Source organism: Catharus ustulatus, chromosome 3 (assembly GCF_009819885.2).
Source record: "Catharus ustulatus isolate bCatUst1 chromosome 3, bCatUst1.pri.v2, whole genome shotgun sequence".
Classification (NCBI taxonomy): Eukaryota; Metazoa; Chordata; class Aves; order Passeriformes; family Turdidae; genus Catharus; species Catharus ustulatus.
Genome location: NC_046223.1, coordinates 48,312,002 through 48,337,755, shown reverse-complemented (window position 1 = coordinate 48,337,755; position 25,754 = coordinate 48,312,002). Strand labels below are relative to the sequence as shown.

Below are 25,754 nucleotides of genomic sequence, written 5' to 3'. Positions count from 1 at the left end.
ATATATAACCAAAAGTACAGAGAATATTTGTACATATTTCTGCATCTTGCCTGCAGAAGAGTAAATTTAGTAAATTGGGTTGCTTAATCTAAATTTAAAAGAGTTAATTTTAATTTTCACTCACCTCATCAAAATTACGCAAATAATATGAGACAATGTACGATAGAAGACTTCTGCTGTTGTCCTGTTTAGGAGAGGATAGAGTTTGCTGTGTTACTGAAACTCACATAAAAAAAAAAAATCAGAAAAGATAATTCAGATAAATGAGATACTCAGTGTATAAAAATATTTTGCTGGTTTGGTCCTTTCACTAAAAAGAAAAAACCAAAAACTTAAAACACACAAAAAAACCCACCCAAACAAAAAACAGACAACACCCTGAAGTTCCATTTAATCATTAAATAAAATGAAGAAAGAGGAAACACTCATGTAACACACTCTAGATTTTTTCAATTCTACCTGATTGCTAACCAAACCCTTACATTCTGAAATTTCCCAAGAGAGAAAAGGGAAATTGTGTCTGGTTTTATGTATACAAGTCAGTTTGCGACACTTCAACTACAACCAAAGCAAAGTTAAATTAGGCAAAGAAAGTTATTTTTATAAATGACATTTGGGGGACCAGGGAGGGGATCACTGGGGCTTGAGGGAGCATTTTAATTGCTTCCCCTCTGTAATCTCTCTAATGAAACTTCAGCAAAAAATCTTCCATTTGAAGTGGATTTCTGACAGAATTAAATTTTCAGGTATTTTCAGAAAAGGCTTTTGTAAGGACTTTCCTCACTGATCAGTAGCAAATAAATTGAAAATGTATCTTGCAACTGCAAATTTAATAGTCATAATATTCCCAGCAAATTACATACTGAAGTCTTGAGTGACCAAACTAAATTTAGTGTGTCTAAATTTCCTGCTGAGCAGAGCTCTAAAACTGGTGATGTACTGGATCTAGAGTCAATTTGAAGGTGCAGCTAGAGTCATTCACATCACTGCTCCCTTGGTTTACCAAAGAAACCAGCATGTAAAAGGAAGTTCCTCCACCCATTAAAAAACGCACATGGCTGATGTGCTCTCTCAACTCGGGGTCTGGCCTAATCCAGCAGCTAAAAAATGCATATTTAGTGAGGGACCAAGAAAAGAAAACAACTCTTTTTCCTGCCATTTGCAGAATTAAAGATCTTGATAGTGACTTACTAGACAGATGTAGGAACAAATTTTAAGGGTCAAGAATTATTTCTATAATCTGTTGCATTCAGACGACATTTTTCATTAGCCATAGAAACTCTGATTTTATTGCTTCCTTGTAAACAAAAGCTAACTTGAATGCAACCCCAAAATTATTAACTAAAGCCAAAAAGTGCTAGTAACAGAAATTATGGTTTAGCACTGAGCAAGAAAAGCCATCACTTATCATTCTCTCTACTGAGATGACTAAACTAGACATATCTTGAATCAAGAAGTCCTTTACTCAGGTGACTGCATGTTCCAATGTCAAATAAAAACTCTGTAATCATGGTGTACATAAAGAATGAATTTTGAGTTTTCCCAAGTGCTCTGGATGCCCATTCAATCATTTTCAGGAGTGATATTTTTCCCCTCAAATATTTTGAATCAGCATGCAACTCCTTCCACTTCCCTAATAAACTTTTAACACTAAGATCATAGTTTGCTTCTAATTGCACAAATAGTTGGAACTATGAAGTATACTGAAAGTCAAATGTATATCAGACCAAGAACTAAAATGTAACTGTAGGTATTTTTGTTTGTACAGTAGTGAAAAGAGATGGTTAATTTTCATAATTTTACAGAAATACAAACTGTAGAAACTCCCGAAGTGTGATCAGATAAGCATAGTAACAGAAGAAGTCCCTTTTCCATGCCTTCATAAGCTTCACACCCTTCATTCAGAAACAAAGTTTTCTGAGAATTTAATCTTCTCAGGCCTTCAGGAAGTCTCGAATCAACTTACACTGCTCTTGACATCTTTCAGTTTTGGCAGGATATCCAGTCCAAACCCATCAGCCTGTCCTCGTGTCCTGTTTCCACCATTCATGTAATTTCCAAAGGCAAGAACCAAACCCAGAACTCGCATAACTCCTGATTCATTCTTCAAGGTCTAAAATACAGAGAAAAAAAATTATGTTCAAAGTCCCATTAATATTTATAGTTAATGAGCAGATTTGTTGATGTTGTGTTTAGAAATAATAATTGTATAAAGACTCAGATAAAGGAAGCTACCTTCTACTGCAACACATAGAACAATATTAATGTGCAATTTTTTAGGAATGGAGAATGTTATTTCCAAAATGGATACTTAGAAAAACTAACAGAAAATCTGCCCAGTATTACTAGACGTGACCCATTAGAAAAAAAAAAAAATAATCCTTAACTCATATTGACATTGTGAATAGTATATTTAATTTCACAGAAAATTCATGGAGAAGTTCATAAAACACTAAGATTGAACAATTAAAACATTTAATCAAATAAAAGGTACTACACAGTAAAACATAAAACGGTTGAAACAGTTTTAAGTTATTAAAATAGTGAAACCTGCATTTTAAAGGTACATATTTGCTTTTCATGGGACTGCAAAATTCCAGGAATCTCTTCTGACTAGATACAACATTTCTATCTCTAGCTGATTTTAGATATCAAAGATATTATTAAGTTTCACCTTTCTCAAGTACAAACAAACACAAGGTTAGCTGAACTGGCATTCTTTAGAAAAAGAGTGATAACAGTGGTTGTGAAGAGGGAAGATTTTGCTTTAATAAAAGGAGAAGGTGAATTGTTTTCCAGAAACTGGTACACATTGATGGCAAAAGTATTATATAATTCAGTAGCAAAAGCTAATCTTAAAATTCCCTTTGACATTAAAGTACAATAATAAAATGTTCTATTCTGCTATCCTTCAGATTTTTAATGAATACTTTAATTAAATAAAGTGAAAACTTTTGAAATATGAGTAAAGCTTAACAAGGTTAAAAATCAGAACTTTAGATATATTTTTTCACAGAGCACAACTTACCTCACACAGTTTCTGTAACAATTCAAGTTTGCGGCGGATTGAACCAATGCTTTCTGAAAATGTTGATTGGAAGAGGATGCAAAACACACGTTCTGAAAAGTTGGGAATCAGTGAGAGTTCATAGAGGAACCTGAAGAAGTGATTAAAGAAAATTGTTTGAGTCACTGTCAGTAGGTACAGGCTTGGGGGGGATGGGTTTATACATATTTTATTACAGCAGAAAAAGTTTTCTGAACTGTGATAAGTATGTTCTTACTGTTCTGGCTTATCCAAAGACTTGGCATTTTCTTTTTCCTTGGATGCCTTGCTATGCTTTTCTATTTTTTCTAGTTCATCTGACTGTGCTCTCTGGAATAAAGGAAAAAAAAATAACAAAAAATGGTTGTGACTAGTCAAGCAACAGAGATAAAAAAATCTAATTCATAGATTTTTCTTTTCTTTCTAGCATCTGCTTATGGTAAAACTATAAGAGTCCACAAAGTGATTTTAAGTATAAATAGATATGATAGAGAATAGAACCACTTGTAAATAATAATAATGACTAATAGAAGTCTGCAAAGTATTTACTCATTCAATGATGCACTGAGACAATAATCTTCAGTACAAATTTTGCTCATTTATGAAGACTTTGAATTGAAAGACTCAAGAGGAGAGTTGCATTTCTCTTCACAAATTTGTTGGTTTACATTTGAATGTGATCTGATCTTTAAATATGTATTTAAATAACGCATTTTTTAAAATAAATAAATTAAATAAATGAACGAAAATAGTTTTGTATTGTTTACTGTGGTTTAAATTTCACTTAGAATTTGAAAAAACAGTTTGAAAAAATATTTGATTTATAACGGAACTATCACACATATAAAACATGAGAACTATTGCATTATTCTTTGCAGTAAAATTATTTTCATTTTTATCTTAATGAGAAAAAAAAAATTACACAAACTGCCTAGTTTCTTGAAAAACCCCGTCGCACACTGTGGAGGCCCTTCTTCAATATTCTAATCAATAGAAACTAAGCCTCGCTTTTTTCTGTGCTCCAAGGTATGGCAAAATTTGTTTTCCAAACTGTAGTACTGGAAAATGGAATGGTATGGAAAGAAATAAAAGTAAATTAAAATTTCTCTTTCTGACTCTTCTTTTGACAATCATAGCAGTTTTCAAAAGAGAATCAAAACATTAATCTGCCAAGAGTTAATTAAAAGTGTGTCTACCTTTATTCCTTTGAGAAAAGATTACACTAATTTTTTAACTTCCTCCACCACAGAACTTGAAGACAACAGTGGAAAATTATATTCTGATCACTCAGATTATGGCAAACAGTAAGATATGCTGCATTGGCATTCTCTCTTGAATGCTTTTGCAGGGTTAGCAGAATAGGGATAAAGCTGTTTCAAATCATAATGCCTGCTCCATCAGGAACCTGAAAACAGAAAGTTGGGTTTAGACACTTTCTGAGATTGTTGAACATCTTCCAATGTGAAAAGGGAGAAAATACCAATGTGAAATAAAAAAAAGAGGAAGAGATTGAAGAGTCATGTAGCAAAAGCCCTCCATAGCAAAAGCCCTTCAGAGCTTCTCTTATTACTTCAAGAATGACTGCAAAGCCACCTGTCTTGGATGTCACATATCCTAATATTTAGCCAGTATTTCTGTGGATGTTCTTCAAAGGTCATCTCTAAAGTTATCTGATCTTACATATTAAATACTTCAACAGATGGGAAATATTGCAAACTTTTTTTTGTCCAGCAAAACCTTTGTTCTCAACTCTGAGAAATTATAACAGTGGTAGTACCTGTACCAAAGACTAATAGAACAGCTGAGGTTTGAAGAGACCCCTGGAGACTGTCTAGGTGAACACTCTGACACAAAGCAGAGGCAGCTAGGAAAGCTTGCTCAGTATCATGTCCTGCCAGGTTTTGAAAATACCCAAAGATGGAGACCTGACGACATCTCTGGGCAGCCTGTTCCAATGTTTGGACACCCTTGCAGTTAAAAAAAAAAAAAAAAAAAGAAAAAAGAAAAAAGAAGCACGTTTCTATTTAAATGGAATTTGCAGTGTTTCAAATTCAGGAGGCCCACTATGTGTCATCCCTACATTGGACATTCCTGAATATAGATCTGTGTTCTCTACTCCCCCTCCCCAGTCAGGTATTTGTACATACTGGTAAGATTCCTCTGAGCTTTCTTTTTTCCAGACTGAGCAACCCCAGCTGTCTCTCAGCCCCTCCTTGTATAACACTTCTCCAGGTCTTTAACCATCATCATTGCTCTGTGCTAGCCTTGCTCCAACATTTCATTATCTCCTGCCCTGGAGAGGCTACAGCTGCACACAGCATCCTAAACGTGGTCCCACTAGCACTGAGCAGGTCAATTCCCCTGATCTGTTTGGGCCTTCCTTTATCTGCTTCTTTATACAGCATCAGCCCTTCCCAGTTAACAAGGGCTAGGCTGAGGCTTATTTAGCAGTTTTTAATTTTAGAATACTGGCAGTGGCCCATTCATATCGCTTAGCTTCCTGAATTCCCTACCCCAGTTTCACTTCAGTGTGAGGAAAGAAACTTAGGGATTCATCCTCCAAAAGTACCTTTCTGCATAAAGTCAAGGCAGACTTAGGACCTGTGAATATAATTACATAGCAATTGTTTCTTGCATAATGCTATCCTGAGAAGAAGAATGTTTCCAAGATACTAGGATCAGAAAATTTAATCCACTTTTAATCCAGTCTTAGAAGACTCTTCCAGAGACAGGATGAGGACTAGAAAAGACACAACTAGCTGCAGAAGTATTAACTTAAATATTGGTGTTCTGTTGAGGAGAAGGCTTGGGTTTGGTTTTGTGCTAAAAAAGCTGATGTAAATGAGACATGTCCACATTTAATCTAGAACACTCTTACTCAAGTGAGAGCTAAAATAAAAGAAAATTTCCACTACTTCTCAAATCAATAAGAACTCTCTTGGCAATAGGTGAAATCTAAAGAATTTAGAAATTGGAAGAATGCCAAGAGAGGTGCATTGTTCCAGTGATCACGTCATCAGAGGCACTGAGGTCTAGGTGTGCAAATGACATGGTTGTGTAGGAAGACACATTTTATGTATTCAACTCACACTTCAAAAAGTTCACATATTCAATTTACACTTGTAAATTTTAGAAAATAAATCTGCTTTTTTAAAAAGTAAGTAAGTTATCATACTAATAATTTAAGTTCCATTGCTTCTGCCCAGTATGTTCTGTTTGGTTAAACCGAAGGAAAATCACTTGACATTTTTTTCATAACTGTTAAAGAGAAGTAAGTATTTTAGCATAGAGCATAAAACTAAATGGTTATTTGCAAATATTTTACAATAAATACTGAGAGTTCGCTCTCTCCTGGCCTACAACACATAGTGAAATATTAGAGTTCTTATCACAGCAATCTATTACATACATGCATGTTCAAACTCTTAATGCTTTTCTCCACCAAATCCCATGGGCAAAGGTTACGCAGACTCCCTATTCCTTATTTAAGCCATTATTCTCAGGTTGTGTATGCAAAGTAGTAACAACTGTCAAAGATATAATAGCTAAGCATGATCCACTCATGGGCAGGCCAGAGCACAACTCAAGAGAGAAGGTTTACACTCTTCACCAAAAATCAAGAAGTATATGTTCCAAGTTCAGAATCAAACCTGAATTTCAAGCCACTAAATTATGGCTCAGGTATCCAGAATTGTGATCTATGGGTATTTTAAATTCTGACAGAAAAGGAATACTGTATCCTTTGCACAGGTATTATTGAAGATAATTTCTCAGAATTTTTACCACCTTTCTTTATTGTTAACGCCCATTTGTTTTCTAATTTACAGATCGATAATTGAAAAAAAGCTTTTATATTGCCCTCCAAATTTGTTTCAAGAGAGAACATGTTCAATAAATACTTCTCATAAAAGTCATGAATCTGGTTGCATTAGTACCTCTTTGAATGTTACTGCTCTTTCCTTGAATTTAAGCTATAGATATATAGGGCTTCAAAATCGGAAAGAAATAATATAATGTACTAGAGGTCGATATTAACTATAGCTAGAATCAGAGAGCATAAATTGGAATGAAACTACTGCAAAAATATTCAGCTTCAGTTTAATTCTTTTCCCATTTTCTTCCAGAGCATGGATTTAGCTTGTATTTGATCTTACCAAAGTTCATAAGGGGCCTTTTTTCATCTTACAACATAAATCTTATACATTTCCTGGTTAGCTTTTTCCTTCCTTGCAACAGAACTTTAGCTCTGAGTTTAGAGCAGTTTAAATGTACAGAATTTTAATTTTTTGCAAAACTGCCTTTAAGAGTTTGTGTTATACATTTCAAAAACATTGAGTGAGTAGTCTAACGAATTTTGTTAACAGTAGCTGAAACAAGAAGGATATATAGAGATACACCCTGGTTAATAATAAATATCATATTCTTTTGAAGTTGGATCATCAAGTAAAATATATAGGCTTTGCCAAAAAATGTTAAGACATCACATTGTAATTGCCAGTCATAAAGAAATAAATCAAAAGAAACAATTGAGAAGAAAGTTTGAATCTTAGCAGCAGAGAAGTGTCATGCACTTTAGACTTCTGGATGCCTTTCTATCTTGCAAAGGCATATTGACGTTTTTGAAAGCATTGACCTAAGTCTTTTAATGACAAAGACAGTGTGATCAATTTACTAGGAGCCTAATCATGAAAGTATGCATGTTTCTTTTGTGATGTAAAAAGGCAAATCCATAGATGAAAGATAATAAATGATTCAATAGCATTTTAAATCCGTTTTTATACAACTGTTTTCAAGATGCTGCAAAGAAGCAAGCAGAAGCAGACATACCTTGTTTCAGTGATACTTAGGCTACGACCCCAGCTGCTAAGAGGCAGTCTGTTTTCCAGTTAAACATTCATTGATTTGCTAATTGCTACTTTTCTCATCACAACCAATATGCCCTAACACCATGCAGCAACTTGAATGAATTTTACCTGCCTTCTCTCTCTCTAATTATAGCTGATACCTGATAGAATTGTTATTAAAGAATTTGTAAACGCATGTTTAACTTTAACACTTCCATATGTAGTTTTATCTATAAAGATTCTCCTATTAAAACTGTCTGGCTACTAATACATAACTAATAACACATATTTAAACAACTCTTCACAAAGCCAGCTACACAACCATACGTTAGAGCTATGTGACTGTAAATTGCAATGCTGCAGTAACACAGTCCTTCTCACTTAATGCAATTCTACTTAATAATATTAAATAAATTATTGAGGGCTTGGGTCTTTGGTGGGGTGTGGACTTCTTTGTTTATAAAAAGTCACTAAGATATATACAATAACTTTGTGGTTTAACAGGAGTTTAATTCCTCAGTAAACAGGAATTGAACCCTCGGGACTGTGGCTTTTGAAATTAGGGTGTGTTTAGGTTTGGAGACTGCCCAAATTTCATTCACATTTAAGAAGAGAAAGCACTATGCCAGACACATGCAATCAAAAAAAGGATTACATTCTGAAGGAAGACTGTAAAACAAATGCTCCCATATGTTCCATACAGATGAAATAGAAAGCTAGAAGACTAGTACAGTGGTATTTAAATATCCAGCAAAAAACCCCATCTCAATCCAATAAATAAACCCTAAAAACTAAAAATTAAGTTAATGGTTACAAAGTAAACGAATGCCACAAAGTTATTCCCACTTACAACACAGGATGAGATTGAGAAATAAGGGAGGAATCAAACATGCCAGGCTCTCTGGTACCACCCATTGCTTACAACTGTTATTGAACAATATTGTTATAATTAGTGAAGCTAGCAAGGGAAGAAAACGCAAGGTCTGACGTGTTTTGACAAAAGGCTGAAAGGAAAAAAAGAAAACAAAAGTCAACTAAAAAGAAAGCTTCTTTAAGACACAATTTTATCCAAAAGAAGACCCAGGATGAAAATTCATGTCCCCTTATAAAACCCTCTCCAAGAAAACTGAGTGCTTTTCTTGTTCTCCGTTTGGTTTTTGATTGGGTTTTTTGGTTGTGGTTTTGGGGTTTTTTTCTGTCTCATACACAAGTAAATGTAATAAAGTTGGACTGGTCTGGTTTCTATTCAAAACAAAGAAATATATTAGACATTCAAAAAATATGAGTCTTTCCTGAGATTAACATATGGTGTTTTCCTTAATCAGGACATTTCCTAGACATTTTCTGTAATAAGTGAAGGTAATTTCAAAATGAACACAATGACATTTGGTTATTTCAATGAACTGCAAATTTGCAAATAATCCACTATATTTGGATTCTGAAGTATATTAGAGACAACATTAAGTAAACATTTGAAAAGTATTAGTACGTTATCAACATAAGACGAATATTTTTTCAAACCAAAATTAAAAAAAAAATCTTGTATAAGAGAGGGAAGTATGCAAAAACTGACTATAACTGCAGTATCTATTCCATACTTCCCACAAGAAAATCTCTCACATTCACACACATGTAACACATAAAAGTAATTTTTTTGCATGCTAAAAACTGTATGGCATGGGATGTATCTGTATTGTGTAAGGAAGCAAATTAAAAGTTATTTAAAATAAAATACCATAGGCCAAAACAGAAATGTTGTGGAGCAAAGTAAAGTGTGCATAGAGATTTGGAATGTTGTTAGAATAGGTTTTTCTTTTGACCATTATCTTCCTGTGCAGTGTTGGGTAACCTAGTTCTTCAGGGATGAAAAGTAAAAGTCCTTTCTAGCTCTTGTCAGACTTTTGGTTTTTTCTTTCAGTTTTTCTGTAAAGTGGGCCAGAGCTTACTATCTCTTTTTGCACCTCAAAGTGGATTATTTAGAGGAACTTCAAAAACCATCAAATCTTTCCAAAGAAGGTGACTAAAACCTAAAGTCTAAAAACCAAATATATGAAAGGTGTAAACTTAATTAACATTATCAAAACTACATGAGGGAGGTTAAGGATCCAGTACAATGCCATACATTGACCTCCAGTGCTGTTCTGTGGCTCACAGCTTTATATCTCATACTTCCAGGTTCTTTGGAAAGCAAAGAGAAAGCCTCCTCACTCTTCCAAGAGGTGTCTAGCCAGACCTCCACATATCCAGGCAATGCACTCACAGAAAGGGGAAAGTTCACTGCTCTCAGCTGAAGGCATAAACATGCTACTAACATACATGTTTTTGAGATTTTTACACGACAGGTTTTCTCAAGTTTTAGAACATGCCTCAGCATATTCTGAATCCCTGATTTTACATACCTAGAGGTCAAATCTCTCTGACTATTACTAGCAGACTTTTATGAAGTCCCTGGGAGTATATGCTAATTTTTATTACATTGCCTTAGAGAAGTTCTTTTCCTTTCAAAGAGTTAAAATTATTTTGGAGGCAATCCATGAAGCAGCAATAATTAAATGTTCCAGTTTGACAAAGGGAATAATTTCTGTAAAAACTCTTTTTTTTCAGTTGAACAGTATTTTTATATTAGAGAAATTGCAAAGTGAAGTCAAAGGTGTCGAGTGTAAGGTTTGATACCATTGATCAAATACTGTCACACCCAAGATGCAAAAAAAGGAGCAGAACGAATGTCTGTTTAGTCATTTAGAAGCTGATCATGTTACTTTTGTAGAAGTACATACACGTCATAAAACATACAATGGCAATAAATACAATTAAAATACTTGGTTTTTTCATTGTTTTTGGGGAAGATAAAGTCCCATCAAAATGGGACTTGTTCTAAAAGCTTTTTGAATATTATTGATGCCAAGTAAAAATAACTTCCCATTGACATACAGTACTCCTACATTTTATGGACTTCCTCTGATTACTCACATTCTCATACAGGGCTTGCAGTGTCTCTAGGTCAACCACAGAGTTGTCCAAGTTCACAACAGCTAGGAAAAAGAGAAAAGAAAAAAAGAGTTAGTTGCTCAGGATGATAATCCAGCTGTGAAAGAAAGACTAGCCACAATACTCAGCAACAGTTTTTATGACCTACTGGTCATACAGCTTAAGGGTTTTAACTTTATTAATGCCTTGAATAGTGCCGTTTCTAAGAGTATAGCTAGAAACCTGGCAGAGCCAGGTGTCAAGTGTTAAAGAATTCATCTCCCTCCCCCCAAACACACAAACATGATCCCATGAGTATGGCCATAGTCAGAGATCAGAGATAAGCTTTACATCAGACTTTCATGGTCCAGCTGAAAGCATTATAAAAATTTGTAAATCTGCACTGCAGCCACACACACACACTCACACAACAAAGCTCATTCCTGTTGCTGGTTGACTTCAGTCTTAAACTCATTAATCCATAAGTCAGCCAGTTAACTTCAAAACACCTGACAAGGGTCAAGTCTTCTATGCACTAAGCCGACACATTTAGTATGGATACAAAATATGCCTTTCCTGTTCCCAACCAATTCTGGCGCCACACACATACTGTATTTTGTTCAGCATCAAAAAGCCCCAGTGAAACAGCTCAAAGAGAATGATTTCTGTCTATCTAACCTGGATTTAAAAAAAAAATCATTAAAAGGTAAATACATTTAGAAATGGAACCCTGACTCCCCACTCGTTATAGAAACATTTCACAAGGCACAGGAAATATTTGTGCTAACTACTGAAAGATTGTTCTCAGTTAATACAAAGATTCAGTTTTCAAATAGTGTTTTTCAGTCTTCCTCTTACATATTTTTGCAAGCAGAGTAACCATTCATTTAAAAGCTATATAAATAAAATTTTCCTCATCCAGGTTTTATATCTTGAAATTTAGAATATTGCATTAGAATATATGTGATGGCAATGAATTATTTTTATCATACTACACCAGTCTTTTCCTACTTTGCACTTCATTAATTTGTACCCTTTTTCTGTAATGGGTTTTTTTTGTGTGAATTTGTGTGTGGCCTGTAAGTGCACTTGTGCAATAAACTGAGTAATTCCCTAGGTGAGATTAATCTAGAAATTGCAACATTGATCACAGATAGACCTAGGCTACTTTTTGTTCTATAAATCCATGTCTTTAACTGTCACAGAGAAATTCTGTATACACCTAAAGACTACAGAATATAATTCAAGCTCATGTGTTTCTGATTGCCCTAAAACACAGACTAGAGATAGCATTCTGAGTCTGGCACTCATCATGTTTCCCCTTTCCAGGCCTGAGACACAGTTTTAGTTGCAGTATAAGAAAATTATAAACAAAAAATTGTTGACTTTGATTAAACTGAGCAGGTCACACTGTATCTCTAAGCAGGCACAAAGCTAACTTTTAGGACTAAACCAAAACATAATTTAAAAATTCTTTGTTTTTTCAGAAATAATGTGGTTTTCCTATTTTACCCTTACCAGAAACCAATACAGCAGATAATGCCTATGTAACAGCCAATAGTTCAGAAAGCAACATGTTGTTCATTTTCTTTTGGGGTAGGGGGCACATGCAGAAAGCTGCTACTAATTATTTGGGCTATTTTTAAACTTCTCTCCCCATCCAAATGTCATAATTGTTGCAACAGAGAATTAAAGATGCCCTCTACACAAGGTATGGTATTATATATTAAATTTAATAATCCCTGTTGCTCAATAAGACTATCTGTATGCTTACAAATGTGCCAAATTTGCCTTGTAGAACTGGACACTAAAGTTAGAAACTGGGTCCAGATAGGTTTGAGAGCTAGTTTTACTTTAAGAAAGCACTAACATCAAAGCCTATATACAAACAGCTTTATTAAACCCAGGATATATTATGAAACTCAGTTTATACTATCTAACATTTCAGCACTTTTATGCTTATGCAATGTTTTCATACATGGACACACTCACAACCCTTCAACTATTTCTTTTGAGTTGTGGCTGCCTTCTCCCTACTCCACCCCCGCCTCCTTCCAGAGACTGTCCACTCCTGAACTAAGAAATTTAACATGAGTTCCTGCCCTGACATTTGCTCAACGTTAAGATCACCCACGGATTACTCAGGGAGCAATAGAACACTTTTGTTTGAATGCTTGCAGGAGATAAGAGAACGCCTGGCAAACACAATGGTGCCAGGTCTGTGTACTTTCAACAAAACAGGTATGCAGAAGAGTGTACATACTTCAGGGAGCTGCTTAAAACAAATCAGTCTGAGACAAGGACATGGAGAAGTTAGATCCTAGGATATATCTTACAAGTCTCTGCCTTCAAAGAGAAATATATTTCTATATATTTCATCTAAACCTGTATATGTTCACAAGCAGCACTCCAACATCTCACTAGGATTCTTTCATGTTCACCTTGTGTGTGATACCCATACTCTGAGGAGTCAGGATATGAGCTTCTGTTCTTAGGCAAACCTGCACCATTGCCATACAGAACATAACAGTTGGCAAAAATAAATAAATAAATAAATAAATAAATAAATAATGAAATAAATCAGAACTATTGCACATTTAATTCCATTATCTAGACAATTTGAATTTAAAAAAAAATTATGTTTCCTTATGAAGTCAAGCTTACTAGTTAAACATGCCCCCTACAATCAGCATGACTACACAAACATCTAACCAAAGGATTCCATATGTGGTGGCAATAGGATGATGAAACACAGACAAAGATTAATTTCCTCATATGAAAATATTTTTAGCCAAGTTGCAGTTCTAGTATACTTTGATGCAAACAACTGGAGAAGGGTTTGTATTAGTCTTGCAGTTGCTGGATATTTTCACCTATGTCACTGGTTTAGAAAGTGATTTTTTCTTGTTTCAAAGCTGACATTGAAATTTCTCGGCCTTGACTACTATGAAAGTGAAGAACATCTATTGGCTTTTTGCTCTAACAGAAAGAACTTTAATCACATCAGACCCAGAAATTTAGTTCTTACTGTCTAGATCTCACAGTTTTGTTATTTTCTTGCATTCCTATTGCCACTGTTGCCAACAAAATCAGCTTCAGTTTCAAGCCCTACCACTGCAAAATTATTTGATGTGTATATATATAATTGTGCATGTATACAAATTCACAGATATGATTAAATCCAATTTGAACCAAGTATATCTCTGCACACACGCACACAAAAGAAGTAATTACAAACCAGTAATTTATTTTTCTATTTAAGCAAGCCAGGGTCAACAGATGACTACAAAATTCCACCCAGTAGAATGATGGGCTGGGGATCAATCACAAATGATTAGTTGATCCTATAAAAGGACAGAGAAGAAGAAGAAATTTCAAAGGATTTATAGCCAAATTAAAGGGTTTGGGAAACTCTTGTGTTTCCTAAGCTTTCCTGATATCATCACGGTTTTGGTCACAATCTGCATGGAAGTCTAAGCAGGTATCTTTGTGACGGAAAAAGGTCTTATTATCTAATGGCAGAATATAAACATTTTAGCAGAATGGAAGAGTTTCCTTTCAATTCTCTATTTCCACAATATAAATTGAATTAAAAATACATATACAAACTCACATTAGAAAAGCCCATTTAGATATTAGATTGAAGCTAGAAAGACAAAAGAAAAATGCAAGCAGAGAGACAAAGATCTACTATTCTTATCAATATCAATTGATTTGCAAGACTATAAGTTCTATCCCCTGACAGGAGGAGATGTTGCTGGTAAAAAAGTGAGATTAGGGCACACGATCATATTCAGAGGCGTATTTGAACTGAAAATTGATAGATCTTCTTCCATATACACAGAAGACAATTTAACACAGAGACACAAAAAAAACCAAAGCAAAAACAAACCAACAACAAAGCAAAATATTAAAAAATAAATCAAATAAACTTATCACCACCCTCAAGTCTTCAGGGCAAGACAGTAATCAAGCCAAAAACAAGATCAAAATTTTTGCCAAATGTAATCCTGAAGAGGAAATGTATGAGAAAACACCATCAGCAGGAAGCTGCAGGATGTCCAGTGTATTGTCAGGAAGACTACAAAAGGGAGTTGTGTACTTTCTCCTTTGTTAGACAGATCACTGCTGTTCATATTCATATATCTAGGAGCACATGAACTACCAGCTGCCACTAAATCAAAGCCAACAGACATGGGAGACAAAGCTAACCTACGTTTCCCTGTGACTATGACTCTAAATCCACCAACAGTACCACTTACATAAGCTGTTAGAGGAAAGACAACTTCCTACAGCTACCCAGTCCTTGGAAAACCTATTTTGTTTCAAAGTCAAAAACTTTGGAATTTCCTTTTAAAATGAAAAGGCCAAAATTCAAAGTTTCCCACTGAGTAGAATTTCAGAAAGAAAAAAAAAAGTGTTATAAACCAGACCCTTTGGATCCAACTTTTGTGTCATAAAACTCTCATTAGCACAATCACATATGGATGACTTCAAGAAAACTGATATTCAGCCGAATTCTTAGTATTAGCCTTCCCTTTTCTCAGGGCAGGTTTCAAATCACACTCCATTTCTCTGGCCTTTCCAAGTATGCTTCCTAAGCTTTTCTGTCTCTGGACTCCATCTAAAATTAAGCGTCTCCTTCTTGAAACCTCCTGGAAGCACCGCTGTCTCCCAAAAAACTGACTAAGCATTTTCCAAATCCTATTTGACTGATAACAGATTACAGTTTAAGTCCTCATAAAGAAGTAGTAGCTGAATTAAAGCCATGTCTGAACCTGTACTGCTCTACTCAGATCCATCCTTCAGGGAGATAGAACTAGCAAACCACCCATCCAAGTCCTTCCTGCTGATTTCCACCTCAACTGACTTATCTGTGACTCTCCAAAAACCAAGCAGTATTGCTTCAGGAGGCCACTCCTTTTTCCCTCCTGCACATCTTTTCTTCCTCACTTTCACATCTGCTCTCTTTCTCTAGAAGAACACCAGGAGTTTCTGCAACACTTCACAACTTCTCTGACAAATGGCAGAAACAGATGGTCAGTACAGCAAAACACAAAGGGAGATCTATTCGTCTTCACTGAGTGAAGGACCTCCTGTTTCTCCAGCAACTAACCACAGTACTCTTACCACATAGTTCTGTGTGGCACAGATTTGGGGGTTTCTCAGCTGTTACACCCTTCATGACTTTAAAATGCAAGATTATAGAATACTGAGAGGTTCCAATTTCCATGGTACTTTTTCCAGGCTTTGGTCCTCAGATATTGCTGCCCCACTGAAATCATCTATACCCCAGGAATATTACTGTAAGCTGAAGAATGAAAGAAACTGAAAAGGCATTAATCAATCTTACAACAAAAATGTAGAAAGAGTAGACTTTATATAATTAGAGTCTCAAAATTACTACATAATTCTTTAGGCAGAACGATACCATTAAAATTCATTCAGCCAAATTTCACACAACTTATAATTATATTAAATTATCTAAAAAGGGTATTGCAAGAAAAAAAGGCACAAAAGTAGATGAATAGGTCCAATGTGTCACTTTGAATGATCTTGCTTGAATTATTTCTGAGTTAATTAAAAACAATAGTTTCCTCAAGAAAGATATACAGGTATTATACAATTGAAAGTGGCCAAAATTCAACACCGTTAGAAAACTAGTATATTGGCAAAACATTAAAGATCTGAGAACTCTGATACAAGAAAAACAAGTCAGATAATATATAGCTTAATCAACCTACACTTTTATCAACTAATAAAGAAAAATAGATACAGAGTATATACAGAATTGTTTTGTGAATACAGAATGGAAGCCTCCTCTGATAGGTGCTTTTGGAGGAAAATGCAAGAACATGACACATGCAAACACAAGCAAACCAGGAAAAAAAGTCTCAATGGACACAATTTCATCAGGTTCATTGGAATGACTGACAGCTGAAATGCTCAATTCAGAAGTAAAAGAAAAAACACCTGCATCAGTGTTCTTGTCAACAAAAAAGTCAAAAGAGCCTAAGAAGGTGATCAAATTGCAATGGCTTCTTTTGCTCCTATAAAGATTATGTTTGGATGTAATATCAAGTTACTTGCAAAATAAACCCAGATTTACATCCAATAAATACTTGATATATTTATATCTACATTTATATTTATATTTACATTTACAACAAAGTAATCTGAAAAACTTTCAGTCTCTTATTAGTTACATAGAAAAACCACAACTTCCAAACTTCACCCCCACCTCCCAATCCTGCACACCTCCCACCCGCCCTCCCTGTTTTTTTCTTTTTTCCCCCATCCCATCATTTTGGCATCATTCATCTAACATTCACAAGGTCATATTTTTATTAAGTAATAGAAGTATGAATCTCCAATGCAGAAAGTTAAATTCCATATGGGGGTCTTTGAAATAAATGTTGTGTTGGCAGTGCTAAAACCTTATGTCCCTGTGCTAATGCAAGTTGCAGCAATCACACAAGGGTCATGACTATAATTTTGAAAGACCCTCAGAAAATAAGAGAAATTAAAGAATTCTTAAACATAACTTGCACCACTTGCAAACTACATCCCCACCCCCACTGAAAATTGGTAGGTGGGGTATGGCTGCACTAAGAGTAAGCATTAAATTAACAACTTCATAGCATTGCTTACCTTGTGCCCTCAGTACCTTTGTGATATATTTGTCTATTAAGAAATACTCAGAGTTTTCATCCTGACAATGTTAGCCTGCACGAAGCACAAGGGAGACTGGAGCATCAACACAGGTACATACAGCACGGATCAGAGGCAAGACACCACTTAGAACTGCTTGCACGCAGTTTTACTAAGGCAGTAATTCACCTTGATCTAAAGCTTGTGTGAGAAACCAGAACAATAAACAATATTTCTGAGCAGAAGCCATGGATTAAGTTGAGTTGTTGCTTCAGACTGTTTTCAAATGACTTAAGAATTTTAAATACTGAGAACATGCACTCCCATTTCTAGGAAGTGATAAAATAAGGATCAATTAAGCATGAATATATTTTGCAAAATGTGAAGTAACGTAAGTAGAAGACTTCATTGAAAGGAGTGAATCTTTGGCATGATTTTTCTCTTATAAACATAATTCAACTTTCAGACAGTTGTTCTGTTCCCTAACTTGTATCCCTAACATAAAAACTGTATCAATAGAGGTTTTCTACATACATGTAAATACATATTCAAACATGCAACAAAATATATCACCAGATTTTACATTGCTGTATACAGTTAATATAAACAGTCACGTTACATACATTTCAAACAAGTGCCTACTTTGTTAAGGACAGCAGTTACTGATTATGTGAAGTCAAACTTCATACACCTATACAGTTTGTTTACAAAAAGTGTGCAAGTTCAGCTCATAGAGAACAAATATATTTTGTTTGACTCAGTATGTCGCCTTCTTGTCTAGGCAGGAAAAAAAAAGTGGAGAGCAATGCTGTAATCCTTTCAGAATAAAATGTTTAAATACAAACATGATTGCCATTGTAGACTGTTTAATTTAGAGAGATTGTGTTTCAGTTCTGGCTTTGAGAGGTTTGCTGATTTGACTATAGAGAGTACTTCAATGCTTATCTTAATTGTTTAGATAAGATTTGTTTGAATTTGGCAGGTGAAAAAAACATGGGTGTGGGATATAGGAAGGTTGAGAAAAGACTGGCATTTTACCAGATTATGTGTATTTCAAACTACAGTGCATAGAGGAGCAAACAGCCTCAATGAACCTGCCAGGGGCTGGGCATCAGGCAGTGAATTTAAAGTGCAAGACTGAGTGGCAGGATTCAAGATTTTCAACAAACTGAAAAGGATTACTATGATAACTCCCAAAACGCTACTTAAGACTTAACATAGTACACAAATGCAAATTATATAAGACACATTTAAATAGGTTAAAAAATATAATTGTGCTTTATGATTATCATAGGGGGTTGTTCTCTAGGTGAACTTTCTGACCCTTAAATGTATTTTTGAAGTGTTTCAAGAACAAGATTTCAATATAAAATTAATATTGTCATATTTCATATGTAGGATTTTTTTTTTTACAGAAAATATAATTGCTGCTATTAAAAAAAACCCAAACCTCTTGGCTTATATTTCAGAATCAGTTTGTACTAAGCGTTTTCACTTTCTGGGTAAGTACAGCATGTCACAGGCATTTCATTTAAAGATTCTTAAAAGAAAGCTTTTCATATCTGTTAAGTATATATTTCTTGGGGGCAGACTACTAGAACATGATATCTGAGGAATATATTTCGGGGATGTTTGTGTCAGTATGTATTTACAGTGCACATTATAAAAACAAACTGTACAAACACATCAACAGCAAAAGCACATATGCAGTAGGTCTGGCATTGTGTATCAATCTGTCTGAAGACAGACATGATCTGTAGCTTTAAATTCACTATTCAGGTGACATAAAATTGAGTTTCCTGTATGCTAAACTTTTCTTTTAGATCCTTGGTTTCAGTGGCATTAAGACCAGGAGTTCCACAGTCTAATTTTACCAGTGATTGTGTAACTGGAAGACATTAGCAAAATTATTTGGAATACAAATGAGACTTCAGGCTTCAAACTAATTGAGCCTTTGAATTACGTGTGGACTTCTTTCAGAATTCAAATTTGCCGGCTTTTGATTTAATCCCACCTAATCTATTTCTATTACAATAGCTCACAGTAAACAAAGTCATGTCTAACTCAGAGAAGTGCAGCCCATAAGCAGAGACAAGATTTTTATTTCTTGCTTTAGGGAGCTCATTATAAATTATAAATCTAAGCAAATTGTAATCATCTGGTAGTGAACTACTGTATTTGATAAAGTTATCAGGACTAATACACCTTTTTTTTTCCAAAATAATAGATTCTCTGCAGGAGCAGCTAACTTGGGATCTTAGCTACTTTTTCCCAATTCACCCATAGTTAGTGCATAGTTAATGGAGCTCCTGGTGTGTCCAGTTGGCAATTTAGAATACTTATATTAAATTATTTCTTAACACTAAATGAGCTTATAACAGCCCAGCTCATAGATCTGAAAACGTAATTGCTCCTGAAACATTACCACAAAGGACAGAGTATCTTTGGCTTTCACAGGACTCTGCTCTCAGCTTACTGCGAATATCTTTATCACCATTAAAAAGAATGATATTAAAAATAGTGATTAACCTTCAATGAAATCCAGGTGGCAATACTAATGGGAGAGCTTCTCTTTGCTGAGCAGACCAAAACTCACCCAAACAACTGCTTTGATTGTACTCTGTAATCATGATCAATGACTAATTAAAACCTTCAAGGAATGGCTAGAAGCTAAAGCAATTTTTGGACTAGAGCTAGAACCAGTGTAGTATCAAAGAGACCAACAAAGGAGACAGCAAAATGGCCTCAAAAACTTGTCTTTCTATTGAACTGCTTGATTTATTTAACTTACACAAAGAAAGTTAAGAAGTTACATGATTACATACCTGCATGACAAGATACCTGAAAGTAAATGGCTCTGTAGTTTCACAAAAGCATGTAAGGATGAAGGGTATCTGTAAATTAATCTGGCAAATTCATTATGGAAAGCATATTTAAAGTGCTAAAATTGAGGGAAAACAACCTTTTAAGCAATGTTTCATGGGATATGTTGACTTCTCCATCACTTAAAGTATTTCTATGAAATCCTAGACTCACCAAAGCCAACTGCAAAAATTTCAGCAACTTCAAAGAAAACAAAAGGTTGAAGGGTCAGAATTTCAGCTGGAACTCAAGATCATTTATACTGCTAAAACATTCACATTTATATAAACTGATAGCCTGAGGTAGAAATTAGCAGGCAATATTACATAACTTGCCTTATTTAGCAGTCAGACTAAATGCTTAGAATGCTCTTTCTAAAAACCTAGACTTGAGATGCATGTCTGCCCTTTGCTAAAGTCTCTGAAATTCTCTACCAGTCTTCTATAACATCACCAAGCTTAAATCATTTTACACAGACTACATGGAATGTTGTTACCATTTGATGATTCAGAACAGAAAGTACTGGAAGTTCTTTTAGCCATGAAGACACCTATTATCATTCAGAAACAAGCTTGCCCTGCTTGTGGTTTCAGCAAGACAGTTGTGAGTGATATCAGTACCCATACTAGCGTAATTAGCTAGGAAGCACTGTGTGGAAATGTACGGGCTCTCAAACGTCATGCAAAGCAGGTTCTCACTTTCCTATAATTGCTGTACAGGAAACTGTTTTAGTCACAACTCAAAATGCAAATTTCCTTGGTCAAGATTACAAAAACAAACCATTTGAGAGGTTTCCTTTTGAGCAATGTTTCCTCTCAAATCTAAATTTCTCTTTCCTTTTGTCAAATGGTCGTGGTATCCCACTGGAAAAAAGAAAAAAAAAATACTCTCAATTTATTCTCCAAATCAAAATAAATTTTATTTTTGGCACAACAGAGAGCATATTAGATGTTGCCTAGTGTTCTACATGACCGCCCTGTCTGATGTCTGGATAAACACACCAGGGATTTCATGGTATTAAGGCACGTTAAGCCTTTCACCAAATATTCTGAAGTTAGAGTACTAAGGAGCTACAGATGCTAAGAAAGTGATGTAATGATCTTGTGACACCACGTTATAAGTGTGGTAGGATTATGAAAATAATGCAAAAAGATTTTTGGCTAGCTACATGACAGATGACACAGCTTTACTAATTCAAATCACAATACTGTGATAGCTGAGTGCAAATGGATGCCTGTATATGGTTTAAGTTCCATCTTTTTTCACACGCCAAAGCATTTTTCAAAAGCTGGTATTAATTCAAGGAAATAAAGGCTGGGGTAACAAAACAAAAAAAAAAAAAAACAAACCCCAAAACAAAAACAACATGTAGGCAGAAAAGAAAACCAAAATGCATACATTAGAAGGAAAAAAACCTCTAAAAGTTATTTGGAACCACATATGTAAATTTATTACAGCATCATGAGTAGCTTCGGCCCACTGAGTACTTTAAGATTATGGGAGGCAGTCGATATTGTTTCAGTTCAATAACACTGAGTTGTATTTGTGTCTAGGTAGTATAAGCGATTGCAACTTCATTAAAAGCAGAAAACACATTACACCGAAACAAATCCTAACACCCATTGCTTAGGGAGGTTCCATATGAAACAGCAGAACAGAATGAACCTGATCTTTCATTGCCTGTGCATAACAACAAAACAGGAGACAGACAAGAAAGCAGTAAGTAGGAGAAGTCCAGGTACCCCAAAGTGACAAGTACAGGAGCACCAACAGACTGACCACAGCATGGGGAACAGACTAAGCAAAAATCCCTAATTTCCCCGGCACTCTTTCTTACCCTCCCCTAGCACGAATGATGCATGGACACAGAAAACAAGCCACTCTACCATCTTCGCATCATGCTTTCTCTTCCCTGCCCTCGGAATACCCTGGGAGAACACTGTGCCGGGAGGCAGCGCCCGGCGGAGCCGCAGGGTCGAGCGCCTTGCCCGGCCGGGCGCTGCGGCGGCGGCTCCGCTCCCCGGGGAGGGAAGGGAAGGGAAGAGCGGCCGGGCCGGCTCCCGGGGAGCGAAGGGAAGGGAAGGGCGGCCGGGCCGGCTCCCGGGGAGCGAAGGGAAGGGCGGCGGAGGTCCCGGCGGCAGCAGCAGCGCGGGCCGCGGTTGCCACCTGCTGCCCGAGCGGGGAGCCGGGCCCGGCCCTCGGAGCGCAGGCGGCGGCACCGGCCGTGTGCCAGGGACCGCGGTGTGCCGGGACACAGGGATGTGCCAGGGACCGCGGTGTGCCGGGCACAGGGATGTGCCAGGGACCGCGGTGTGCCGGGACACAGGGATGTGCCGAGACACAGGGATTGCCCCGCCCGAGGGAGGCAGAGCGGCCGCTCGGGTAAGCCGAGCTCAACGGGGAAAAGCCGGGCCGTGTGAATGATGCGTGTCCCTAGAGCCATGTAACATCTGCAAAGGGAAGATTTGTATTCACTGGTGGATACAGTGGTGCTCCGAGCGGAACAGAAGGACGATAATCAGAGTGGCAGTCGCGATGCAAGGCTGTACGTGGTGCCATAAAGGCTCACAGCGAAGAGGCAGCGAATACTAAAGGGAGCATTAGCAGGGTAAGATAAAGCAATTGAGTGTAAAAGATCTCCCGCGCTCCCTGTGCGGGAAGTTCACGCCCGCATAGAAAAAACACAGTCAGATAACTTTTACAGATAACTCAACAAGCATCTTAATAATGACTCCTAAATGGTATTTTACCATTTGTGTAAGCCAGTATGCCACATAGAAAACATACTAGCATAAGGTTTAATCTGTTAACCATATTGCTTGAGCCATCATTCAGATGTAAATTTGACAGCATCAGAGTGATTACTCAAAGAAGCTAGGCAGATTTACCAAAAGAGATGAAGTAACACTTGATCTGCTTCTGAATAAAGTACAAAGCAGTTGGAGACACCAAACCAGCCTTTACCAAAATTTCTCCATAGAAAGAGGGAATAAGATTCTTAGGAGTAACACCATAAATTTAGATTTTACAACCAGAAATTAGCTTAAAATGAGAGGATAGTTGGAAGTCTAAAAAAATGTCAAAGGTCAGAAGAAAAATTAAAAACACTTCATTAGAGAAGAAGTCAACTGATAAATTTAAATGTACCCTTTTCCCCTCCCTTGTCTTTTCACATTGCCAATATTCCTCAAAATACTTCTCAAAATCACATATATGATTAAGCATAAGAGCATGGGGGACACCTGTAAATAAAAGATACTTTTCAAAAGTGGAAATCAGCCAAAGAAAAGAAAAAGCGAAGTCGTGGAAGTTCAATGTAAATTGGACAAGAACAAAAAGGTCTAAACCCAACTTGCCAAATGCACAAAGCTAGTAATAAAACTGCTTTCAAACACATCACATGTATGAAGCCTGACAGGAAACAGCTGGGCATGCAGATAATCTGACTGTAAAAAGAGCACAAAAGAAAGAGAATCAGAAAAGGTTAAACAAAGTATTTGTGTAAGGATTCACAACCACAGAAAAGGTCAAAGAGGTTCTCAGACAAGTTCTATACTCCTCAAGTGGTATGTTTTAGGCACTGCCTCAAATTGAACAAGCTTCAGAACATACAAATGAAAATTTTAAAGAGGATTCCTCAGATGATACTGGAAACTACAAACCAATCAATCTGATTTTTATGCCTGGAAAATACCTATGTATTATACAGAATGTTTTTTAAAGGACATACAGCTAAACCAACATAATGAGAAAGCAAGTAACACAATTTGTAGTAGGCACACTCTAGCAACAAATTAGGTAGTGCTACTATAATGGAGTGTCCACAAAGGCCCAGGTAAGAATGATCAAGTTAATACTGAATTTGCAAAAGGCTCCTTACTATCTTTACCTAATAGTTCAGAAAAAATGATGCTGTGGTGGTATAAGAGGAAACATCTACTTGGATTAAAAGCACCCAAACCAACAAACAACCAAAAAAATGCGATAAAAAGCCAAAACCTGCTACAAATTAAAAAAAAAAAAAAAAAAGGAAAATCAATTACTAAAATGAATTATTAGTTTTCAAATAAGTAGAAATTTACACCAAAGAAGCCTTACTAGGACCTCTAAAGGCTACTGTGATGTTTAATGAACATGAGGCATCAATGTTCTCAGATAGTAACACCACTTAAAAGCTGACCATAAATACATTTAAAAGAATCTCTCAAATATTCAGTTTCAATATATGCAAAGTAGATGGCAAAAAAGGACCCAGATGGTAAAAGTCCTGTGATGCATACAAAATCAGCAACTCGTACCCCAAAAAGACACTCAGATTTTTTTCATAGTTTCCTGAAAACACAAGCTCAAAAATTAGCAGCAGTGAAAGGTAAACAAAATATCAGCAACAATACAAAAAAACAGAACCCGAAAGAAGATGTGACATCTTGACACAGGCATATAGTGCACAAAGTTCTTGAAAGCAGCCGGCAGAGCTAGTCAGTCACCTCACTGGCAAATAGAAGAAAGAATCATGGACTGTAGACTGGAGACAAGGAAAAATCAAAAGAACAGATAACACAAATGAAAGCTGTTCCAAATAAACTTTTCATTTTGAAGCGAACCACTGCAATAAGATGAGATCTACAAAAATTATATAATGAGCAGTCAGTGCCTCTCACCTTAGCTTTTTATTTTGTTTATGGCTATCTACAGAGTAGATCAGGTACAAAGTTTGGTAGATTTTCACTTGGTCAAATATAACATATAATTTTAATTGATTTTTAAAAAAAGATTGATAAAATACAGTTATAGGTACACTGAATGTCAAAAAAAGATTTACCTATTTTTCTTGCAATGATACTGAATTCCAATTTTAACTACCTTGTATTTAAAGTGCTATTTGTTAGCAGCTATATATATAAGTGGCATTGATTTTTGAATGCAGTTTTTTTTGTGTGGATAAATGTATTCAAATCTAACAAACACATGAAAAATCACAAACTGTTGTGGTAAACATCCTTTTAAACCTTTTGATTTCATGAAAAAATATGTAACTAATATTGGAAGTTCTTAATTAATAGGCATTTCTTAATTTTAATAATGCTAGAACCCCTGTGTAGTTCAGCAATGTATAAGAGCATGACTAGTGGAAAATACTTCTGCTATAAAGGAGACACAAAGTACTTTTTTTCTCTCTCCTGCCACCCAATTTTTACATGGGAGTAATGCTAATAGCACACATTTTGTTGCTTTTATGCTAAGAATTTTGTAATCATCCCTCTTCTGAGTGAGTACACAGTACACAATTAGAAATAACAGTACTGTTTGCTTTTTTGGTTTTTTTTTCCCTTTTGGGAGAAAAGAACATTCCTGAAACTTTTCTCTAACTTTCAAAGTTAGCT

The 25,754-nt window shown here is 35.8% G+C and overlaps 1 protein-coding gene across 4 annotated transcripts in view; it reads right to left on the bottom strand.

Moving 5' to 3' along the window:
- Positions 1-25,754, bottom strand: part of FMN2 (formin 2) — a 152,983-nt gene that overhangs the window by 58,310 nt on the left and 68,919 nt on the right. For all 4 annotated transcript variants that reach the window (XM_033056683.2, XM_033056685.2, XM_033056684.2 and 1 more), the window contains 5 exons: positions 10,861-10,922; positions 3,285-3,376; positions 3,029-3,158; positions 1,967-2,113; positions 125-184 (listed from right to left, as the gene is read on the bottom strand). In XM_033056683.2, the coding sequence (XP_032912574.1) occupies positions 125-184; positions 1,967-2,113; positions 3,029-3,158; positions 3,285-3,376; positions 10,861-10,922 (491 nt within the window). The remainder of the gene's footprint in view (positions 1-124; positions 185-1,966; positions 2,114-3,028; positions 3,159-3,284; positions 3,377-10,860; positions 10,923-25,754) is intronic.